Source organism: Electrophorus electricus, chromosome 7 (genome assembly GCF_013358815.1).
Source record: "Electrophorus electricus isolate fEleEle1 chromosome 7, fEleEle1.pri, whole genome shotgun sequence".
NCBI lineage: Eukaryota > Metazoa > Chordata > Actinopteri > Gymnotiformes > Gymnotidae > Electrophorus > Electrophorus electricus.
In genome coordinates this window covers 12,934,800-12,954,799 of record NC_049541.1, presented here as the reverse complement: position 1 = coordinate 12,954,799, position 20,000 = coordinate 12,934,800, and the positions used below count along the sequence as shown (strand labels likewise).

Sequence of the window (20,000 nt, the reverse complement as noted above, 5' to 3'; positions counted from 1 at the left end):
ACTATAACTACTTTAGCTAAAACCACAGATATCTTGTAGTTCAACACACACTACACACATTTGAAGACCTAACAACCTAACTGCACTAGCTTTCTTCACCAAATTCTTCACAACGTGTATATATATGTGTGTGTGTGTGTGTGTGTGTGTGTGTGTGTGTGTGTGTGTGTGTGTGTGTGTGTGTGTGTGTGTGAGAGAGAGAGAGAGAGAGAGAGAGAGAGAGAGAGAGACAGACAGAGATAAGTAAACTAGCCGTATAGATAAAATGCATAATTCTCATAATCATATTCTAACTCTGGGACCAGCCATTATTAAGGTCAGTGCATGCACTGTCAGTGACTAGAAGCACAGATATAATGCTGAATTATTATCTAAAACATTCATATATGCTAAGGCAGTGGGATAAAGGCTAATCAGAAAAAAACTCATACCTGGAACAGATCAAAGATAACGTGTGCAAATCAATTTCTCTGTGTAAGGATGTTTTCCCAGCCCTGTTGGGAAACAGAAGTGTGAACTTATGTATTCTGTCCCTCTTGGGAACCAGATCCTCGCCTGTACACAACACACAGCACAGAAGACAGGGTCTAGCTTATTTAGGAGAAAATCAGAGGAGTCTCATTTGAATGAGAAAGACCACCACATTCTCTCTTTTGCAAGGCCCATCACCTTCCAGATGAAATCGCTGATCAAAGGAGACGGCCCTCTGTTTAACGGCCGATTAGGCACAGATGCAGCGTGCTCTGACCTCTGAACCTTGGACATGTGCCGCAGTTCCTGTTGCACCTGCTGCAGTGTTCGAGGGGGAAATGGCAGCGTGGTGCCTTGGCTGGCCACATGTTTGCACAGCTTTCCCAGACAGAGAGCATGATCCATTTGCATGGATGTCTTGTGACTTTTGTCTTGTAATTGCGCTTAAGATGGTACCTCCAGGCACTGCGTTAATTAGCTGAATCTGGTCTCTTTGTCATACTTCTATGGTAGATTAGCATGATGTCAGATGCTCTCTGCTAAGCTCCAGCAATCCTTGACAAGAAGTCTTTTGCCTCTCAACTTGTTGGTGGCTTGACAAAAAGGGGGATTTTCCAGTACACTGAAGACAAATCCATTTGGGTTTGCCCGGTGGTAATAACAGTACACCAAATGGCAAGTATTATCTTTATGTCACTTTAGATTGATGTAGCACTCAGGGGCAAAATGGCCACATCCCTTCTATTTTGCCAGTTTAAGCACCTTCAGAGGGGGAGCCAGGCTGATGAATAAGTCCGTCATCTGCAAAGGGGACGCAGCCATCGTGGAATAATTACACCACAGTTTACCAGCATGTTAACCACAATTATGCAATCAGCGCCTCACAGAAGCAAACAAACACCCCCAAGACGGCTCTTTTCCAAGCCCACCATGGCTGTTCCGGCTGCGGTTTTGGATCGGAGCAAGACTTAAAGGGGGTTGGGGGGGCAGACAGACGCTCCTGAGCTCTTGGAAAAGTCCCCCGAGCGTCTTCTAAATGAAACTGTAGAGGCTTAAATAAAGATATTAATAGTTAGGCTTAACTATAGTTGAGCAATAGATGAGCAATAGTTGAGCTTCTTTAGGTGCTTGATTCTACTCCATCGGTTGTTCAAAACATACACTATGTCAGGCCTTTGCTATTAAATACATAAACCAGGGGCATGAAGTCAAACACACAGTTGAAAGATGACAGATCTCTTGTACTGTCTTGTCCATTAAGCAAAGCAGAAATTACATTTACTGTGTTCACACCGTCACATTCACCAAAGGAGACTAATGTTTTTCTTCAACTTCCTCATTTATGACAATGAACCATATGATTCCTGTGTCCTCCAGCAAAATATGTCATTACACTGCAATTCTATCGACTCATGCGCAACATTGGTTTTTTTTCCTCACCCAACTTGTCATTCAAAATGTCATTTGAAATAAAGGGAGCTATTTGCATTTGGATCTGCTGAGCTGAACAGTAGGGTAAAACAGCTTGCATTGCCTTTCAAAAGTCATGTTTCATAGAGGGGTTTCTTTTCAGCCTATTGCGGCATACCCCATACCATGGTCAATGACCTTGGGCACTCAGACAAAGCCCATGTGCTCTCACCTTCTTGCCTCATTTACCTCGCAATAGATTTCTAAGAACACATTCTTTTAAAAATAAAGAAATATGTAATAATAATAGAGTCCTCCCGTGGCCTGTGGCCAGTGGAAGTACAATGACAGAGGAACATTAAATCTAACACTAAATGTAATGCATTGTGATACACTTTGAAAAAGAAGCCTAAAGCATTTACACAGACTTTGCTTAGACAGAGAGAAAATGAACCCTGGTCATTTCAGTGGCATAAAACATTAAACCCTATGGCGTATTATTATTATTATTATTATTTTTATTATTTAATATTCAAATCAAACACTCTTTTTTATGTTCTGTATATTTTGATCACCATTTCTATGCGCTATGCTTACTAGACCCAAACAGTGTAACACAAAATTTCTGTTTCGCATCTGCCAGACTTTCTCATGACGTTGCTGCCCTACGTTTTATGCTGAGCAGCCCTGCATTCCTGTCTAGCAAGAACAGCCCCCTGCCAGCACGGTGCACGCGGGCTGAACCCGCAACGCGTGTCTTCGCGGGGCAGGTTCGCTGGGCCCTCGGGCCTCCTTTCCACCGCTTCACGGCTCAGATGATATGGAGGCTCACTGTTTGCCACAACTTGACTTGTATTTTCTCATCAAAAGTGTAATGGAGGACACAGGCCCCCAGCCCCAATACCAAGCAGCGCTAAGAGCCAGCCTCATGTCTCGCCCATAAACAGAGCTCTCTCGTTTGTCTTCTGAGGCGCACATAAAAGCCTGGAGCAGCGGGAGAGCTTACACACACCACGCAGGCCAAAAAAATAACAGGTGAAGTGCACAGGAACCTCACTGGCTCATCTGAGAGGCCCTCACCTTTTATTACTGTGCACAGACACGTTACTGTCTCCTGAAATAGCTAAGAGCGTCTAAAATAAATATAGGTGACTTTAAGATGGAGGCAACAAATATTGGATTATCTAGGTTGGCTTCATGTCTGTTATAAATGTGCTGTCTCTGTTCACACTTGTGATTTACAGGCTGACTAATCACAAGAAAGCAGGATACTGTGCAGTGAACCACAGTCCAGACACACATCTAATAGGCAATATTTCTTGTATCATTAAAAATGATGGTTATACCAGTTATCTTATCTGATCTTGTTTAAATAATTCAACCTGAAATTTAAATCTGTGATTAAGTTTTATAAGTAAAAGGCACATAAAACAACATATTACCTACATCTCGATTTATCTCTAATAACTGGTATTTGAGTGGCACGTCACACAAAACGAATTAAGGCTAATGAGGAGAAATAATTACAGTTTGACCTCGCCGTTACCCTTAAGCTAGACTCTAGTGCCATCTATTGAAAAAAAAACAACTATAAATCACTTTATCCCACGCAACAATGAACTCTTCATCTCCTTCTAAACAGACTTGTATTCTTAAAATAATACCTTCTGCGTAAAAGTCCGAAAATCAGATTATCAGGTTATTTGGAGAGCGTTTACTTTCACCTCATCATTGCATTCGGGCACACAACGACGTTAGGCCATAATATATCGACGTTTTTTAGAACATCATAATGTTAATGATAGCAGATCATTCACTGGACAATATTTCGTGTAGAAACGTACGGCTACGGTGGTGCATTCTACCGCAAACGACGGATGCAATGGGAACGCAACCTCCATCTCAACCAAATCAACAGCCGAGATAATAAGACATGAGACGACAAATAGGGAGACGCGTGACAGCGGGGCGCAGGGGAACAGCATTATGTTTCGCATGCAAAGTGAATTAAACAACTGGAACAATTACCTTCTTTTAGGAAGCGTGAGTGGATCAAAAGAATAACAAAGCAGCAGACTGCCGCTCCCGCTAAAGCCCACGCAACTCTGAGGAGCTGCATCCTGGCGTGCAACTCAAACACCCGGAGAGCAGAGCCAGCGGTCTTCAGGAACCAGATCAGTCTGCCATTCTTTTCCCATATAGCAACTGTCACGCACGCACACACACACACACACACACACACACACACACACACAAAAAAAAAAACAAAAAACAAAAAATAGAAAACCAGCGCAGAGCGAATGAAAAGCGCTTTGCGCACTTGAGAATGCAGCGGCCGATTTTAGGAGAATCCGCGTTAAGAGGATCCCGTCCTTCTCAATCGCCCAACGCTCGCAGAATTGTATATATATACATATATATTTACATATATGTATATATATATATTAGTGCTCTTATAACCCCATCGCTTGAAGTGCTAAATTTTCCCACGGTCACTTTATGAGTCGGTCGGCGTCTCTTTCTCCTTTAGTTGTAATCTGATACACTCTCTCCGTGGCGCTCGCTGTTCCGTGGCTAAGTGGTGTGGTAAACGGACGCTGAATGCACCAGCATGACGCTGTGCAGCAACCTCTTCCCCAGCTCTTCATATGCTATATTAATCGTGACGAGTAAGTCCGCCAGCACTATTTCCCCGCAACTTCAAAATTTCTCTGGACGCGGGTTTTTGGTTGTTGTTGTTTTTTTTTTTGTTTTTTTTGGTCATAAGCGAGCGTTCGCCAAAGACTTTGAAAAATACAGCGTTCCCATCCTTTTACGCATATCGCCACTGTAGAAATACACCTGCCTTCGTCGTGTTCAGTGTTCGTGAGATCTGATCCCCCTAAAATTAATAAGTTGAAGTTGAATAGCGAGTCTGTTTCCCCGCCTCCGTCTGTGCCAGTTCCTCGGGCTTGCCCGTTTTCTTAACAACCGCAGATACAGACGCGACTTTCTCTCCTCTTGGCGATGACGTCACGGCCCTCCCAAAATACGTCTCCTCGGGCATGTGAGGAGGCGGTGGTAGATGCGAACGGAGGACGGCAGCATTAGGAGGACGTCTGCTGATATTTTTCGTAATGGATCTTGGTTGTTAATGCATATTTATGAATGCGAATTCTGCGTGGAATGCTCCAGATTTGGGGGACTGCAATCGTGTTGCCCTATCGGTCTCCCATTCAGGCGAATTTTTGCGAATTAACGGCGTCTGTCGTCGGTCCGAGTCTAGCAGTTTATCCGATCACTTTGGCTTGCTCCCAGATAGAGTATCTTCATAGTAACTTCATGCAGTCTTGGCAGTGTCTTATTTAAGCAGGGCTGGCTATTTTTATATACCTTCTAATTGTATAGCCAATACATACAGAAATTCAGGGAGTTATCCTTAACTTGTCATCAGGAAAAAAAGCGAAATTACGTTTTATTTTCTTTGATGGTGTGTGACTATGGTGGGGTCACCTTGCGTCAAGAGTGATTTCTATCCGTCACAGTCACAGTAGTATACCGAGTCAGAATCTTGACTGCGAATAAAAATGCTTAACGATGCGGTAGCAGTATGCAAGACTGTTGTAGCAAAGACTCCACTGTCAGTCCAGAGGTTTGGGCAGCTCATCTGGTACCAGTTATCCATGTTTACAGTGAGGGGAATCCATATCTACTTCCTCCTCAGGGTCGTGAAAGCAGTATCTTAGTATCTTCTGCATGAGGGGTCATTTCAGATGGTGAAGGCTAGTTATGAATTCAATTAGTTTCCCCATTTGCTGTTGATTTCCATTGAAACCGTTCAGCTTACTCTCTCTCTCTCTCTCTCTCTCTCTCTCTCTCTCTCTCTCTCTCTCTCTCTCTCTCTAAGTATATTTAATCAGTTACCTGACCTACACTCACGGTTCGCTCTTCTTCTTCATTGTTCTTCGCCAACGGAAGCACTGCTGTCACCGTGCCCGGAGCAGGTCAGCCCTTCTCTGCCAAACAGGCTACACGACAGAGAACGGAACACCTCATTCCCTTGCCATTGTACATACCCCCCTCCCTCCCTCCCCAGAGCTTTCCCTACTGATCACCGCAAAAGTTCGATGACAAGCTCAGCATATTTCAGCCGCCGAACCAAACGTGAATGTCCAGCGAAAGCCGCTGGGAAGGTGAGCGCAATGCGCGCCGCCACGCCTTAACAACACTTTCGTCTATTAACCTGTCAGCCCTACGAACCCCGCTCTTAATCATCAACATGACGAAACGTGTTGACTTAGGAGCTGTGTTTGTGTCCATCGGTTTGCACTCAAATGCTGTTTTAAAGGCTTGCTCATGGTACTCATCACAAAACACAGTCGATTGCCCCATAAGTCTTTTGCGTTTCAGTTCTTTCGCGAAGGTTTGTGAGAGACGTAGAAGTGAGAGATAACTGCGCTCTGTTTTTAAATTCCAGTGTGAATCTTGCTGATAAATATATGGTCAACTGAGAGCAGAATTTTTTTTGATCTGGTGTGGAGACAGTGCATCATAAGTCTCTTGGAAGAGATTGCCTTGTTTTCCGAATTGGTTTAGAAATTCGCAGTTCAGTGGCAATCAATGGTGCGTTTTTACTTTCACTGGCGCGCCACCGCTGAGTTGAAAAGCCTACAATAAAGCCGCTAAATGATGAAAGACATCCCGCCAAACCCTGCGCGCGTGGAAAGCCTCCGCTTGTTGCTAAACTTAACGAGCACGTACCGAATCGCTAGCGCAAACCGCAAAATCCGTTTCATTGCACACCTTTCTGGTCACATTCATAATTTTTGTTTCACTGGCAAGACAAATATATCACCTGCTTTGATCCCATTTGTCACCAATTCACAAGTGTCACAGCTGAGCGAATCAACACGTTTATGTGACGATCAACCTGAAATTCATAAATTCATCTCTAACTTGCACGTAAAAAATAAATAAATAAATAAATTTTATATATATATATATATATATATATATATATATATCCTCTCACTCATTATTGTTGCAAATCAAGCTTAATCAATACATCTCCTCTCACTCATTATTGTTGCAAATCAAGCTTAATCAATACAAATGGCAAGGCAATAAAACATAAATGCACAGAAATACCAGTTCCCTCGTTTTGTAGACTTTGTTAAAGTTGCATCTACTCACATTAAACTGCTGCAAATTGCGCCGAGCCTTGAGCAATGAACAATGGAACTGTTTGTGGCGTCCTTTAAATTACTCTAGAGTACACAGACGTAAAATAAGAGGACGGCAGAAGGCGGCTCGCTGAAGTTGGAAAAACCCAAAGACGCCCGAAACGTCTGTGGTGAAATATGCGAAGGGTTTATTAAACGCTGCCATCATCATTAGGGGGAAAAGCAATAAGAGCACCTCCAGGGTATTTTAATCACAAAGTGAAAACTTGACAATATGGTTACTGTAAGCATCGCATATGCTCACAAAGGCACAACTTGAGATGGGATTAGAAGTAATGGCTTTATAGTAGATATGGAGATGGGGGTAACACAGCCCAAAGAGGAAATAGCGTCTGATCCGTGTCCAGACCTCACCATTCAAACTCATTTGCTTTTCATTCATATGCGCATATCGAAAGAAACATGTCTTCTGAAGTTCAAGCACAGTCTCAGTAGTCAGTCATGGCTATACAATATCCTGTATGGTATCCTGCCGGAAATTACCTCTAGTTACCTCAAACGCGCCTACGTAACCCATTGCTTTCGTGTTCCTTTCATCTCACTGTTTATTCGCCTCTTTCACCACGGTGTTTAATCATCCTCCAAGTTCTATGGCATCATTTACTATTCAGCGCACATCATAACGTTCAATGTTTATTAGACCGGAGTCTCTCCTGCAATAACATCTCCGCACCAGGTCCGCCGGTATATATGTGCTTTGCAGCATGCGTTCAGCAGGCTACACACGGCACGTGCAGATCACCGGCGCACCGGCGACCGGTCTGTACGAGTTACGTCTAATCAGTGCCCCTACGCACTACGGAGAACTTCAGCGCTGCACACACGGCGATTAGTGCTGTAGTCGACGATATCACAACAGCGTGTGATAGATGGAACACGGTGTCGCAGTAACTCTGCAGGATCGAAGCTGCTTTCATGTTAGTTATGAAATTACAGGGAAAGAAGGAAGGTTAATCACATTCTAACGTAGCGTATGGGAACCTCCTTTGGCCCGTAACCGGTCATTTTATGCTGTTTTCGTAAGAAACAATGCATAACGGTAGGTGCCTCTGACCGTAGTAAAGGGCCTTAGAATGGGCCAATATAGACACTCCAGCTAAAACATCGACACACCACTTTAAAGAGGGTACAATTCCATATTCCGGCCCTCGTGATAATCTTGGCGCCCTCTCGTCCGTATGCCAAGCAGCTCATAGAGTCCGAAGAACGAGCAGGGGGGAAACATTTAAGCAAGAGCAAAGAGCTAAAATATCACTATGTGGGCAGACGCACGGATCCACCAGTGCGCGTGATGAGATGGCTCCCCCACCTCCCGCATGGCAAAGATGCGATAGGTTCTGCACGAGTGAAGACATTCTAACGGCTTAACCCGCGAGAGACGAACATGCTGCAACACTTGGAATTACAGTCTTAGGTAAGATAAGAATTGGTCCCAAACACCTCGTTTCTGTTGCCATACATTATGCATGGTGTTTGGGGGCAATCTCTTAAGAATAGAGTAAAAAGTCATTGCAAAAAAAAAAAAAAAAAAGACTACGCAGCCATCAAAACAAACAAACAAAAACATAAATAAATAGGCAAATAAATCCTTGCTCATCTCTATCAACCAAATGTACAATGCTTCTTCTATTAGCATATCCTGCAGTTTCCTCAACATCTCACACTACAGTGTGTGTGTGTGTGTGTGTGTGTGTGTGTGTGTGTGTGTGTGTGTGTGTGTGTGTGTGGTGGGGGGGTGCTGGTATTGAAAGGGGCTGGTTATTAGATTCAGAGGCTTTGTATTCACATGCGTAGCAGAGCAAATGCCAGGTGTTTGCGTGGAGACAGTCACGCGGCCAGGCTGGTTACATGCTTTGGATAACATGCTGCTGATTTGTAATTTCATAGCGAAGGCAGGCAGGCCACAGTGCTGTCCCTGACTCCATCACTGGACTGGCCTGATTGACAGCCACATTGAATTCATACGGCACATTGCTCACTTTCAATTACTCAATAAACATGTTGCTTTCAGTTTAGGCAGCCAGGCCTTCGCTGGAGAGTCACTGATAAGCCATCGTCTCCCAGACACAGGCCTCTGATGGGCCTTCAGAGTATAGACCTATGGGCTGACTGGGGGGGGGGTTGGGGGATAAATAAATAATATCCAAAATGACTCTGGTTCCCTGAAGGGATAACAGACTGCAAAACAATCCAGGCACTTGGGTCTGTTCAAGAGGGAAAATAATAATAATAACACGAATACCAAATTGACATGAGTCATGGTAAAAGTCATTCCAAGTTGGCTAGGATATTCATAGTTTTGTCCTTTAGGGGATGCAGGAGTTGGGGGGGGGCAAAGACAATCTTGTAGATATTCTGATTAACAGGCTGGGGGATATTTTAGAATCCTGGATGTGCATTCTGCCTCATATCTGCTGGAGACGATTTACAGCTCAATTCTCCACTCTGGGGCTCACAGGACTGAGCGTCAGGAGGCTCGCAAGGTCGGCTACCCACAAAATGTCAGTAAGAGCAGCTTTCCTGTACACATTCCTCGCTCTTCCTCCCCAGACGCCTATAGCGTTTCCTCGGATAATCGTTGCCCCCTGTGGGCCAAGGACACAAACGGGCTGTCCCTGTCGCTTGGGAGCCACGGAAGCCAGAGCACGTTCCCTTAATGCACTCTATGCTGATACCCCTTATTATACTGCTGCGGATGCTTAGCCAATCAGGTGCAGGTTGGGACACAGTAATGGCACCTTTGGCTGCATCTGTAAGAGAAGTCACGCGCACGCATCCAATGCAGACAGGAGACAATCTGGTCGCATCTCTTCTGTTTTTCGCAGAGCTAGCCATCAATTTAGATATTCAGCTCAGGAGGTTTCCTTAATTTTTTTTCCCTCCGTGGCGCAAACGCACACCTTCATATTTGGAGCATACGTGTATTTGCGGATTTATTTATTTATGAGCGAGGGAGAAAAAATAGGAATGTGCTGATGGTCGAATTTCCGTTCTGAAGCTCCATTTGCATGCAGATCGGTCCTGGGCTTCTTGGACACTGCGGAACAAGCTGGAAGGGGTGGGGGTGGGTGGGGGTACAGAGCAGCGGCAGTACGAAGCACCAGCCCCATCTGTGTGGGACCTGGTAGGCCTGGCACATGCTTACCCAGCCCCTGCCAGGCCGACAACCACCAGGGGTGGGGAGAGAGCAGAGCTCCACTTCCGATCTGCTGCCGAAAAGTCCCTACGATAAATGAGGAATGAAACGAAGATAGCAAATTTATTACGCTCCCCGTGTGATCAAGTAGCACTTGTAAGCTTCTAAGGTATGATGTAACTGTGGAATGTCAAAGGTCATTACTGGACCACATAGGTCTCTGTAAATACAAGCTGAGTATTACCTTACGTAGCAGATAAAGAAAGTGGAAATAGTGCTGAGTTCTGCTTTGCTGTCTAGCTCTTTGTAACTACTTCAGGCACTTTAAGTTTTTCTCTGATAGCACTTTTACTGGGCCCATCTGTAAATATCGAATTTAAATCTACCCTGCCACTATGGCCAACTCTGTTGCTGGGGGAATATTTACATGCGTTTAGCTCTGCTCAGTCGGCTCGTGCATAATTTGTATATCATAAATATCTGGGTTGTCTGGGCTGCAGGAACAGTTATGGATCACACGCATACGCACACGCACACATACAAACACACACACATAAACACACACACACACCTTCTGCCTCCCCTCGCCTGAGCTACAATTTATGTCTCCTTTACTCATGGGTGATGCAGTGTAGGTGTGGTCATCTAGTACCAGAGAGCGGGCTGAGCATGCAAGTCATTCTTTTCAAGGGATTCTTCAAGCCTGGGCGTAATTACAGCTCCCGAATTAGTCCTCAGTCACGTAGAAAGCAGACGGCCTGGCGATGAGAGGTGGGCGTGGAGGCTTGGGCGGGTTGTAGGGTTGTGCACGGCCGTAAAAGGGCCTCAGATGACGTCTCCTCTGCTGGCAGCATCTCCCTCGCTGCAGATGCCCTCACCTGTCCTCGCACCCCTCCCCAGCGCAGACGGCAGCTCCTCAGCCCCTCCTCGGAAGGCCGCCTCCAGCAGGTGAGTTAATCGATGGGGGCTAACTCTCGCAGTATGGCTCCTCGAGGAGCACTGACGAGTGTGGGGGGGGGGGGGGGGGTGGACCTGGCGGATGACTTTGATGAAGTTGCCGATGACAGGCTGGGGAGGGGCTTGAAGGAGTCGATAAAAGCCCGGGCCCTCCCTCTTCTCTCAGCTGGACCCAAAAGAGCATGCAATCAATCCTCCCACTCTAATTTTGGAGGTGCCCGGAGGGGGTGGGCTGAAACCCATCCTTTAAGCCACGCGGCTGGGACTGACTGGACACATCAAGGCTGCTCGCATTTATTCAGCGTCACAAACCTCGTTTGCCAGCCCTTCTCCTTCTCCATGCTGGGAAGTCCTGCCGGCTCCTTTATCACCGCAAGGCCAGGTGCATCCTGGGAGGCACACGCTGCGCCTTTATCAGGGCCAGGGCACTGGCATCCAGGGCTGCAGGATCAGAGGGACCCCGGGAGAAGGGATCCGGCCTGGAAATCCGCAGGGGACGCTGTGGCCTGCCACATCAAAGGCATGCTGGGGCCAAGGTACCAGGTTGCAAACGTGAAATCTTGTCAAGAGGAAGAACTGTAATAGCCCAGGTCTGCCAGAGCTTGACTCTGGATGGCAGCGCCGGCATCCCAGTAAATTTGGCACTGTCATAATGACATTGTGGATATCACTGGGAGAGGGCAGTCATTAGTGCGCAGGGGACTTCAGGGGAAATAACCCGAGATGTTATTTCTGCCATTGGACAGAAAAGATGTTTTGCCTCGGGGTGAGACACTGATTGACTAAGAGATTTTATTGTATCCTGTCTGACCCACACAACGAGAGCTGTGTTGCTGCATTGAGATTCAGAAAGACCAGCCAATGGCCATCTAATACAGCAGTAAAGACTACAAAATACAAAACTTACAGTGTACAACACCGTAATAGCGATTGAATTGCACAGAGGGTGAAGTACTCTTCATGGCAGTACCCTTCAGCCTTAAATCAGACGGTGTTCTTTCAGCTGCCTCCCTGCTGTTCATGCCCAAAGCGGCGCTGGACTGTGCTGGAGGCGAGCAGTAACCCTAGGGCCGGGTGGCAGAGTAGGGGCAACCCGGATGGTCTCAGAAGAGACGCTGCAGCAGCAAAGGTGCATATACATGAAAGGGTCGCACGGACCATGGGCCAGCCCCCCGGCTCCGCTCTGACTGCCAGAGCTGTTCTGTCAGGCGCAGTAGGCCCACCAAGTACCGGAAGTTCTTCAGATCCAGTGCATTTAACTAATTTTTACATGCCGGCCAGCAGATCGTTACGAGGAGAGGAGGGGAGCAAAGAGGATTAGTGTCAGGAATGAGCAGCATGTGGCACCAAGGGGAATTTGCTGCCCAACTGGCATAACTGCTTTTCTAACAGATCCCCGTGGTTAGCACCGCCGGCTAAAGCCACTGGCACTAAAATTAGCCCGTGCGAGGGGAGGAGCTTTGCGGGGTCGCCCGTGCCGAACGGGCGGAGGCCTCCAGCAGTAGTCATCGCTGCAGCAACTGCCGCTGAGCTCAGCCACTCCTGCCAGGGTTGCACAAGAGTGGCTGGCGCAGAGGTGGCAGCACGAGCCAGCGCAGAGAGCCGTTAACACGGACACTTGTGACAGCACACAAGTAGCCAGGGCGATTGTCATCGGGGCAGTCACGTATTGATATAGCTACATCCTCATTGCTGCATGACAAATTGCTCAGCAGGAAGTAGCTGGGTGCCAGTTGGGTCATCTGGCAGCTAGAAATTATTTCAGCAGTACAGTATGTTCAATTTTTCTCGCTAGTTCCAAAACATGCAGCGGTATGTCCGCAGCTTATGTAGAGTCGAAAGAAATACACACAGGCGTATATTAAAAGCTCCATATTGGCTCAAATATAATCCCTCATGGGGCACGGAGCATCTTTTAGACCCACAATCCTCTGCTGTAAGACTGGGGTTTGGAGTCAATTGCTTTGACCAGACAGAGAGGTAATCTGGGAATGTACATTTCACAGGAAAAAATAGAGGTTTTGTGAACAGTCAGGATTCCTGTTGGCTTAAAGTTGGTAAAGATAAGCATAACAGAATTAGAGAAGCACACAAAATCTGAGCCATCGTTTATGTAGTGGGGGAAGGGGGGTGTTGAGTGCATTCTTTGGCTTTGTTCACCTGCTACCAGATTTCTCTAACATGCCAAAAGAGCAATTTCATTACATTATTCAGTAACCACAAGATTCCACTTTGGCGCACCTCAAAAATATACAGTCTAACTCAATTATCCTAGGCAAGGACTCTGGGACTGGATGGCGGGGAGCGGAGCCATCACAATGGTCATGTTGTTTTGCAGGAATCCCACGGCTGCGGGGAGAAATAAAAGGAGCAGAGGAGATACCTCGTGCTCCAAATCCCCTACAGAGCAAAAGCCCCGAGCTCTTCCTGTGATGACCACAAACACATAAACACACAAACACACATGGTGGAACGCATATAGACTTGTTTCAGCTGGGGGATGTTATGTTTATTTTTTGCTTTGCTTTGCTTTGTTTTTGTTTTTTTGTCTTGGGTACTTGTTTTTGGGGTTATTTTTTAACTGATGTAAAGTTTTGTCAGTAATATCAGTGGCTGTTCTCCCAAGCTCACACTTTACAAGACCTGATGCTGTTAAATAAAAAAGCCGGCGGGGGGGGGGAGCTCGTAGGAGCAGAATGGTTAAAAAAAAGCAGAATGAACAGTTCATGATGGCTGAATTGTCCCTGAGGGCGGGTGCTTGGTCTGGGGGATGGGGCGGGGGTTCGAGCGAGTGACGCCAGAGTTGCTCATCCCTCTCGGCAAGGAGCATTTGTGGTAAAGGACGACGTGGCAGAGCATAGAGAAGGAGCCGATGGTTTCGTTTACAGGGCTGGTTATTTCGATCTTTCTTTGTTTTCTGCTCCCCCCCCGCCATCTTCAGCAAGAGAGCTGTCATTCGCCACAGTCTCTGCTTCTTTAATTGGATTGGCAGGAGAACTGAGCGTCGTTCCCTGCCAGAGTGCCCTTGAGATGCAGGGTCGAGGAGTCAGCCCCAGAGGCGACCTGCCACTCAGGTACTCGATTAATAGCCAGACGCCACTCGGCTGACAGTGGCAAAAGCTTTTCCGTCCCACCTGATCCATGCCTTGTAGGAGTGGGACCACCAACCCAAGAGGACATTAGAAGGGCCAAGCCTAAACAGGTCACGTGGGGGCCCTTTAGGGGGCCCTTTAGGGCTCCTCCAGGATGTCATGTGCACAAAATGCAAAGCAGAAAATTGTAGCATGATGTTATGCAACCCCCCTCTCCCCAAAATGGCACAATAGAGAGGGAGAAATGCTGTTGCTCAGCACTTTGCTATTAAAAATAACAGGCAGTTTGGTTAAGTGGATTGTGCGAGAGAACCAGTGATGTATAACCAAGACCTTGCATTTAATTAAGTTGGCCTCTTCCACCTTTTTTTTTCTCTTGCAAGCGTGCATAATCATTTCATACACTGTGATATCATCTGCTTAATGCGCTATTTTACCATACTGTTAAACCTGGGTGATAAATCTCATGGAGCTTTCCTTTAATAGATGCAGGCTGAATAATGTGTGCATTAGATTAGAGGCTCAACACCCTCCGTGCCCCCCCCCCCAAGCCCACCCCCTCGACAGAGGAAATGCTTTTCGAGTATCAGGCCGCCTGCTCCCTTAGGAGAGCATCTTTAAGCTCCTGCAGGGTTCCCGGCTGATGGTTTGGTTGTTTGTTTCAGTTGCATCAAGTGACACGTTTGATTCACTACATACATCTTCGTGCACTGCAGAGAGCCTCACCCAGAGACACTCTCAAAGAGGGAGCCACTCATTTAAAAGAACAGCTCAACCGAAAATGCTAATTTATGCTAATAAACTGTGACGTCTAGTAGGACCAGGCTAATTTGCTAGCGTTAAATTATCCCCTTAAGACAGCCTATACGACCAGCAAAGCAAGACATGCTTTACAAGACCGATCAAGGCAGCAGAGAGCGATGTCAGGAGAAGTGTTCTTAATTCCATGTATTTTTAAACCACGTGTGCCTGAGCGTCGGCTCTGCCGGCTCCCAGCTCTCCCGCACCGTGCTGTGCAAAAATGCAGCAAGCGTCCTTCACCTTGTTGTGGAAATCGCAAATCAGACACAAAAGCCAGTCAGTGGCAACGATCGGGCCCAGAAATTCTATTTCCCACCTCTGTCAAGGTCCTTGTTCATTATTTCGCTGCTTTGTTTTTTTTTTTGTCTTTTTCTCTTTCTCCCCCCCCCCCCAACACGACTTTACATTTTATGCCGGGCCAATGAATACGGCACTCCACAGTCCTGCACCGAGGAGCTGAAGACATTCTGCAAAAGTGCCGGAGGATTTGTTAATTACTGCTCCGACATCTGTCTTCGGCGTAGGAAGGGGTTTACTGGAGAATAACACCCGCGTGCTGATCTCCGCCCGACTCGCACAGATGACAACAGATGTCAAAACAGGGGCCATTAATATTGATGAGCATGGGGTCAAAACGGAGGCCTCTGCGTGGTGTGCGTCTGCGTGGTGTGCGTCTGCGTGGTGTGCGTCTGCGTGGTGTGCGTCTGCGTGGTGTGCGTCTGCGTTGCTTCTCCATGGCTCTTTAGGTGTTTTTGTGTAATATTCTACGGAATCTTTCAAAGGCCCTGATACAATTTCGTTGACAAGTGAATTACTGAGCACTTGATGTGTGAGGTAAGAACAGTTATGAATGACACGTTAATGTTAGAAAGCGAGTCGCTTTGTGTGCTGAAAATGCTGTCGTTGAGAACTGTCCTGACATTGACAAAGAAAGTCATTACATTTCCGCTGATCTTTGCGGCCAGTTGGATGCTGGCTACAGGTGATGCAGTTTGGGGCATCAACGTTGAAGCTTGGCTTTACTATTTCAAGGAGAGCTTAGATGCTAGTCACAGACAATATTTATGCTTAATGCTTAAAATGATTTAAAATAAGAAAATATTGAAATGCTACTTTGTAGCTGATGGAATACTAAATCTCTGCTCATGTCATGTTAATTGATTGTACCCTTTATGTACTATCAGCACTGTCATACAAGTATGTATGGTCTTACACCTGGGCTGGGAGAATCATTATTTCATCTCTGTATTTCATCTCACTGTATTTTGTCTCACTGTATTTCATCTCACTGTATTTAATCTCACTGTGTACTGCGCGCTGATCTGTTTGACCTCGCCTGACATGGCCTGTTTTGGAGATGAGCATAATAACATCAACTGTGAGGGCTTTTTTCGCCTCATCTGTGGTCAAAGTCTTTGAGGAAAGCTTCAGGACAAAGGCACTGGAGTCATTTTGGCAAGATTCTATTAAAAAGAGGATGCTGTATTAATTTTCCTGGCAATGTCATAAAACATGTTTTAACAAGATCCCTGTTGTTGTAGTATAATGAGTATTCCAACCCCAAAGTGCCCCTCTTATAATTCACACACTACTGTCACTAGAGTGCTTTATCACTTGGCAAGAGGGTGGGGGAGAAAGGGAAGATAGAGGGGAAAGAGAGAGAGGTAGAGAGGGAGAGAGAGAGAGAGAGAGAGAGAGAGAGAGAGAGAGAGAGAGAGAGGTGAGGGGTGGAAAGAGATTTTGCCTTACAAGAAGCTGCCAGGCAGGCTTAACAAAGCAGTGTTTGACATGTATAAATTTATCAGCTGGAATTACACTACTCCAGCTGAATAAATACCTTCAGGGTTCATTTCCGGCTCCTTCTCTCACAATGAGTGCCTATGACTTACCCCCTTTACCTCTCGCCCTCTCACCCTCTCCCTTCTCTATGTCTCGCTCTCTCTCACTCTATCTCCCTGTTTCTCTCTCTTCCTGGGTCTCTTTATCTCTCTCGGTGTGTCTCCCTGTATTTGTCTCTCTGTGACTCTCTCCTTGGTCCACTCCCCTCAGACCTGCTCAGCTCTAGCTGGGGTAACCAATACAGCTGCTGAAACATCCATCACATCATCTGCCCAACCCTGAGTCAGACGGCATGCGTCACCATGCCACACCCACACCGTGTGTGTGTGTGCGCACATTGGGTGGGTGGGTGTGCGCATATATGGAGGACTCACACAAAAGTAAAAAAATATTGAGTGTACCACTCATGAAGCCAGTTTAATTATGTCTAATATGGTTGCCAGATTCTTCAGCTCACGATCAGAAACATTATTGTTGTGTGCAAAAATGAGTATTAATACACTTTAATATGCATTAATACAGATTGACATGCACTCTGTCCATGAAACCAATATTTGATTAATATTCAGTTTGAAGTTCAGATTGACTCAAGCAAAATCAGCTTCAAAGTAAGTTACACACTTCCATTTCATATGTGTCATGTTGATAGTTATCATTCTCCTCAGGCTGCTCCCCTCTCGGAAATATAACCCGCTCATTAAAATTTAGTGGGGATTTTTTACAGTATCGTGCCCTGCATCTTAATCTGGTCTTCCTGTTTCACACTGGCAGAATCAGTTAAAATTACACACAGATAACAAAGCAAACAAATGCGAGTTTGCGAGATAAAGTGAGTTAGGTAGAGCAGCAGCGACGTACTGAACCGTAACAGAGAGAGAGTCACAGCTCAAAGAAACACAAACGATGACACAATGTTAGCAGACGTGAAACATTTTTAAAAATTCTGCATTTGCGGAAAAGGGTAATCGTCAAAAACTCATATAACCTAAACACCAAGAGACACCACATTTAATTACATAACTCATAAATGATGCATGTAAAGTTTATGCATGTTAGTTTCTGAAAACAAAAAGGCCTTTTTTAGAATTATTTCATCTTTTATATCACTGATCTGTGTTAATCTTTTGTTTTGTTTACAATTGCTCTACAAATTATACATATATTTTCTACTGCTTGGAAAAAGTATATTATGTCTATGTATCTACTAAAAAGTGAATAGATTATTCAGTCAGACTACCCAAAATTATGTTTAATTCTAATGTATTATTATCATTATTATTATTATTATTATTATTATTATTAAGTGCTTTCCATCTTGGAAGCTGAGCAAAACATATATAACCACATGCATGTTATTGTAGAAAAATCAAAAACACCAGTTACTATCAACCCTGTTTTTAAAGAACAGAAACAGAACAGCCTCCCTGTAGTTAGTCATGACTTTAATAGCCAAGCAGGGAGACAATTACAGAAACCAGATAGATAACATTTTCCCTTCTCCGGTTCTTAATGCACTTGTAGTGTTTCAGCTGAGACTTGGATTGCTGACCTGCCACGGTGGTGGAGGGCCTAGGGTCTGCCTCCTCAGTTACGGTCAGTGCCCTCCAGTGGCTCTGTGTGACACTTTAGTCCAATAGATGCAGGTCTTTGTTTAGAAGGGCTGGCTAGGGATAGCATCCCGCTACAGATCCTGAAACCATAAAAACAGTATTGAACTCCAAATGGGTGGAAAACTGGGGTCCACAAGGCTGGGTCCACTACAATTTAGCTGCAGCTTGGTTCTGGAATTGTTTTCCACCACTCAGGAGAGCTGTTTGGCCTTGAAATGCTCCACTAAGCTCTGCTGGCATTGTTACAAATGGCTGAAAAATGTTTCTCAACAGAAGGCATTTTTCAAAGTTAAAACACTAGCAGCAGTGATGATAAGACATGGAGGAACACACTAATTGAGTCAGCATTGGGCGTTGGTTGGTAAAGTACAACAAGCAGCAATTAACAGCATAGATTAGGAACTTACATATGTTTAATAATACATATATGAATATATGTCAAAATAGTTAGCATCAAAAATAGTTAGAATGAGATATTAAGATAAATTTCAAGTTTATGTTAAAAAATGTTGAATAGGTATTCGCTAAGGCTAGAATTTCTTCACATTTAAAAAAAAAAACAAAAAAAACCTGTCCACTGGCCTGTTATCCTGTTAACAGACAGTGTGCATCTGTCATAGGCCAGACAGCGTGATTGAACAGATTTGACTTCAACATCATTAACTCCCTCCCGACACGCATCCGCCAGGCTTCTCGGCCTTTATTCGGACGAATAGCTGGCCCTCCGATGTGAAGACAAATGGTGCTGTCTCTTTTAATGCGATATTTGTTTCTTCCTCTGAAGTGGACTCTTTCTTCTGGCAGACGGTGAGCTGCTCCCGCCTAGCGTCGTCCGACTTCACTCCTCCGTGCCCAGTCTGCAGGCCACACACTTTCAGGAGCCTGCGTTTCTCTCATTGTCTGCCTCCTTTCTTTTTTCTTACCTACTTCCTGACCATTTTTTTGGAGTGCACCATTCCCATTGCGTCCTGGGAAACAGGCTCTCTCGCCTAGGGACCCATAGGGATTCGGCACAGGGTTCTGGCATTTTCTTTAAAGCTGTTTTTTTCAATAAGGCCGAGGAGGAATTTTTTAAACTGGTCTCCACTTGGGTGCCTGAAGCCTGTTCAAAGTCTCCCTACATTTGACCAATCTCTTTACTCACCCACTCTCTCTCACACACACACACACACACACACACACACACACACACACAAATAGACATGTACGCATTTAATTGAATGCACATGGACTAATTACAATTCACAGTGCCACCTCTATGTCAGCCAGGAGTGAACCCAGACAGTTAGTGACTTCCAGTTCCCTACAAAGGCAGAAGCCCCATGTGTGAAATGTCAGTAGTTGTTGATTATGCATGCCACTCGTTGCTTATTAAAAATCATACTGAATTCAAATGAGCACATGGTGTAGCATCCAACATTTAAGTAGCAATTATCAACCAAATTTATAAGGGCCTCAAGGA

The 20,000-nt window shown here is 45.4% G+C and overlaps 1 protein-coding gene and 1 long non-coding RNA gene across 4 annotated transcripts in view; both read right to left on the bottom strand.

Annotated features, from left to right (window-relative positions):
* Positions 1-1,267, bottom strand: part of LOC118241764 — a 2,883-nt gene extending 1,616 nt beyond the window's left edge. Inside the window, exons 1-3 of the long non-coding RNA XR_004776351.1 lie at positions 670-1,267; positions 432-555; positions 1-105 (exon numbers count right to left, since the gene is read on the bottom strand). The exon at positions 1-105 is cut by the window's left edge and continues 1,616 nt beyond it. This is a non-coding gene — a long non-coding RNA (uncharacterized LOC118241764). The remainder of the gene's footprint in view (positions 106-431; positions 556-669) is intronic.
* Positions 1-20,000, bottom strand: part of tafa5 (TAFA chemokine like family member 5) — a 74,009-nt gene that overhangs the window by 47,892 nt on the left and 6,117 nt on the right. The window contains exon 1 of one of the 3 annotated variants that reach the window (XM_027003830.2): positions 3,910-4,836. The exons of the other annotated variants lie outside the window; for them this stretch is intronic. Within the exon in view, the coding sequence (XP_026859631.1) occupies positions 3,910-4,000 (91 nt within the window). The 5' untranslated portion in view covers positions 4,001-4,836. Of the gene's footprint in view, positions 1-3,909; positions 4,837-20,000 lie in introns of those variants that run through there. 3 annotated transcript variants of the gene reach the window in all.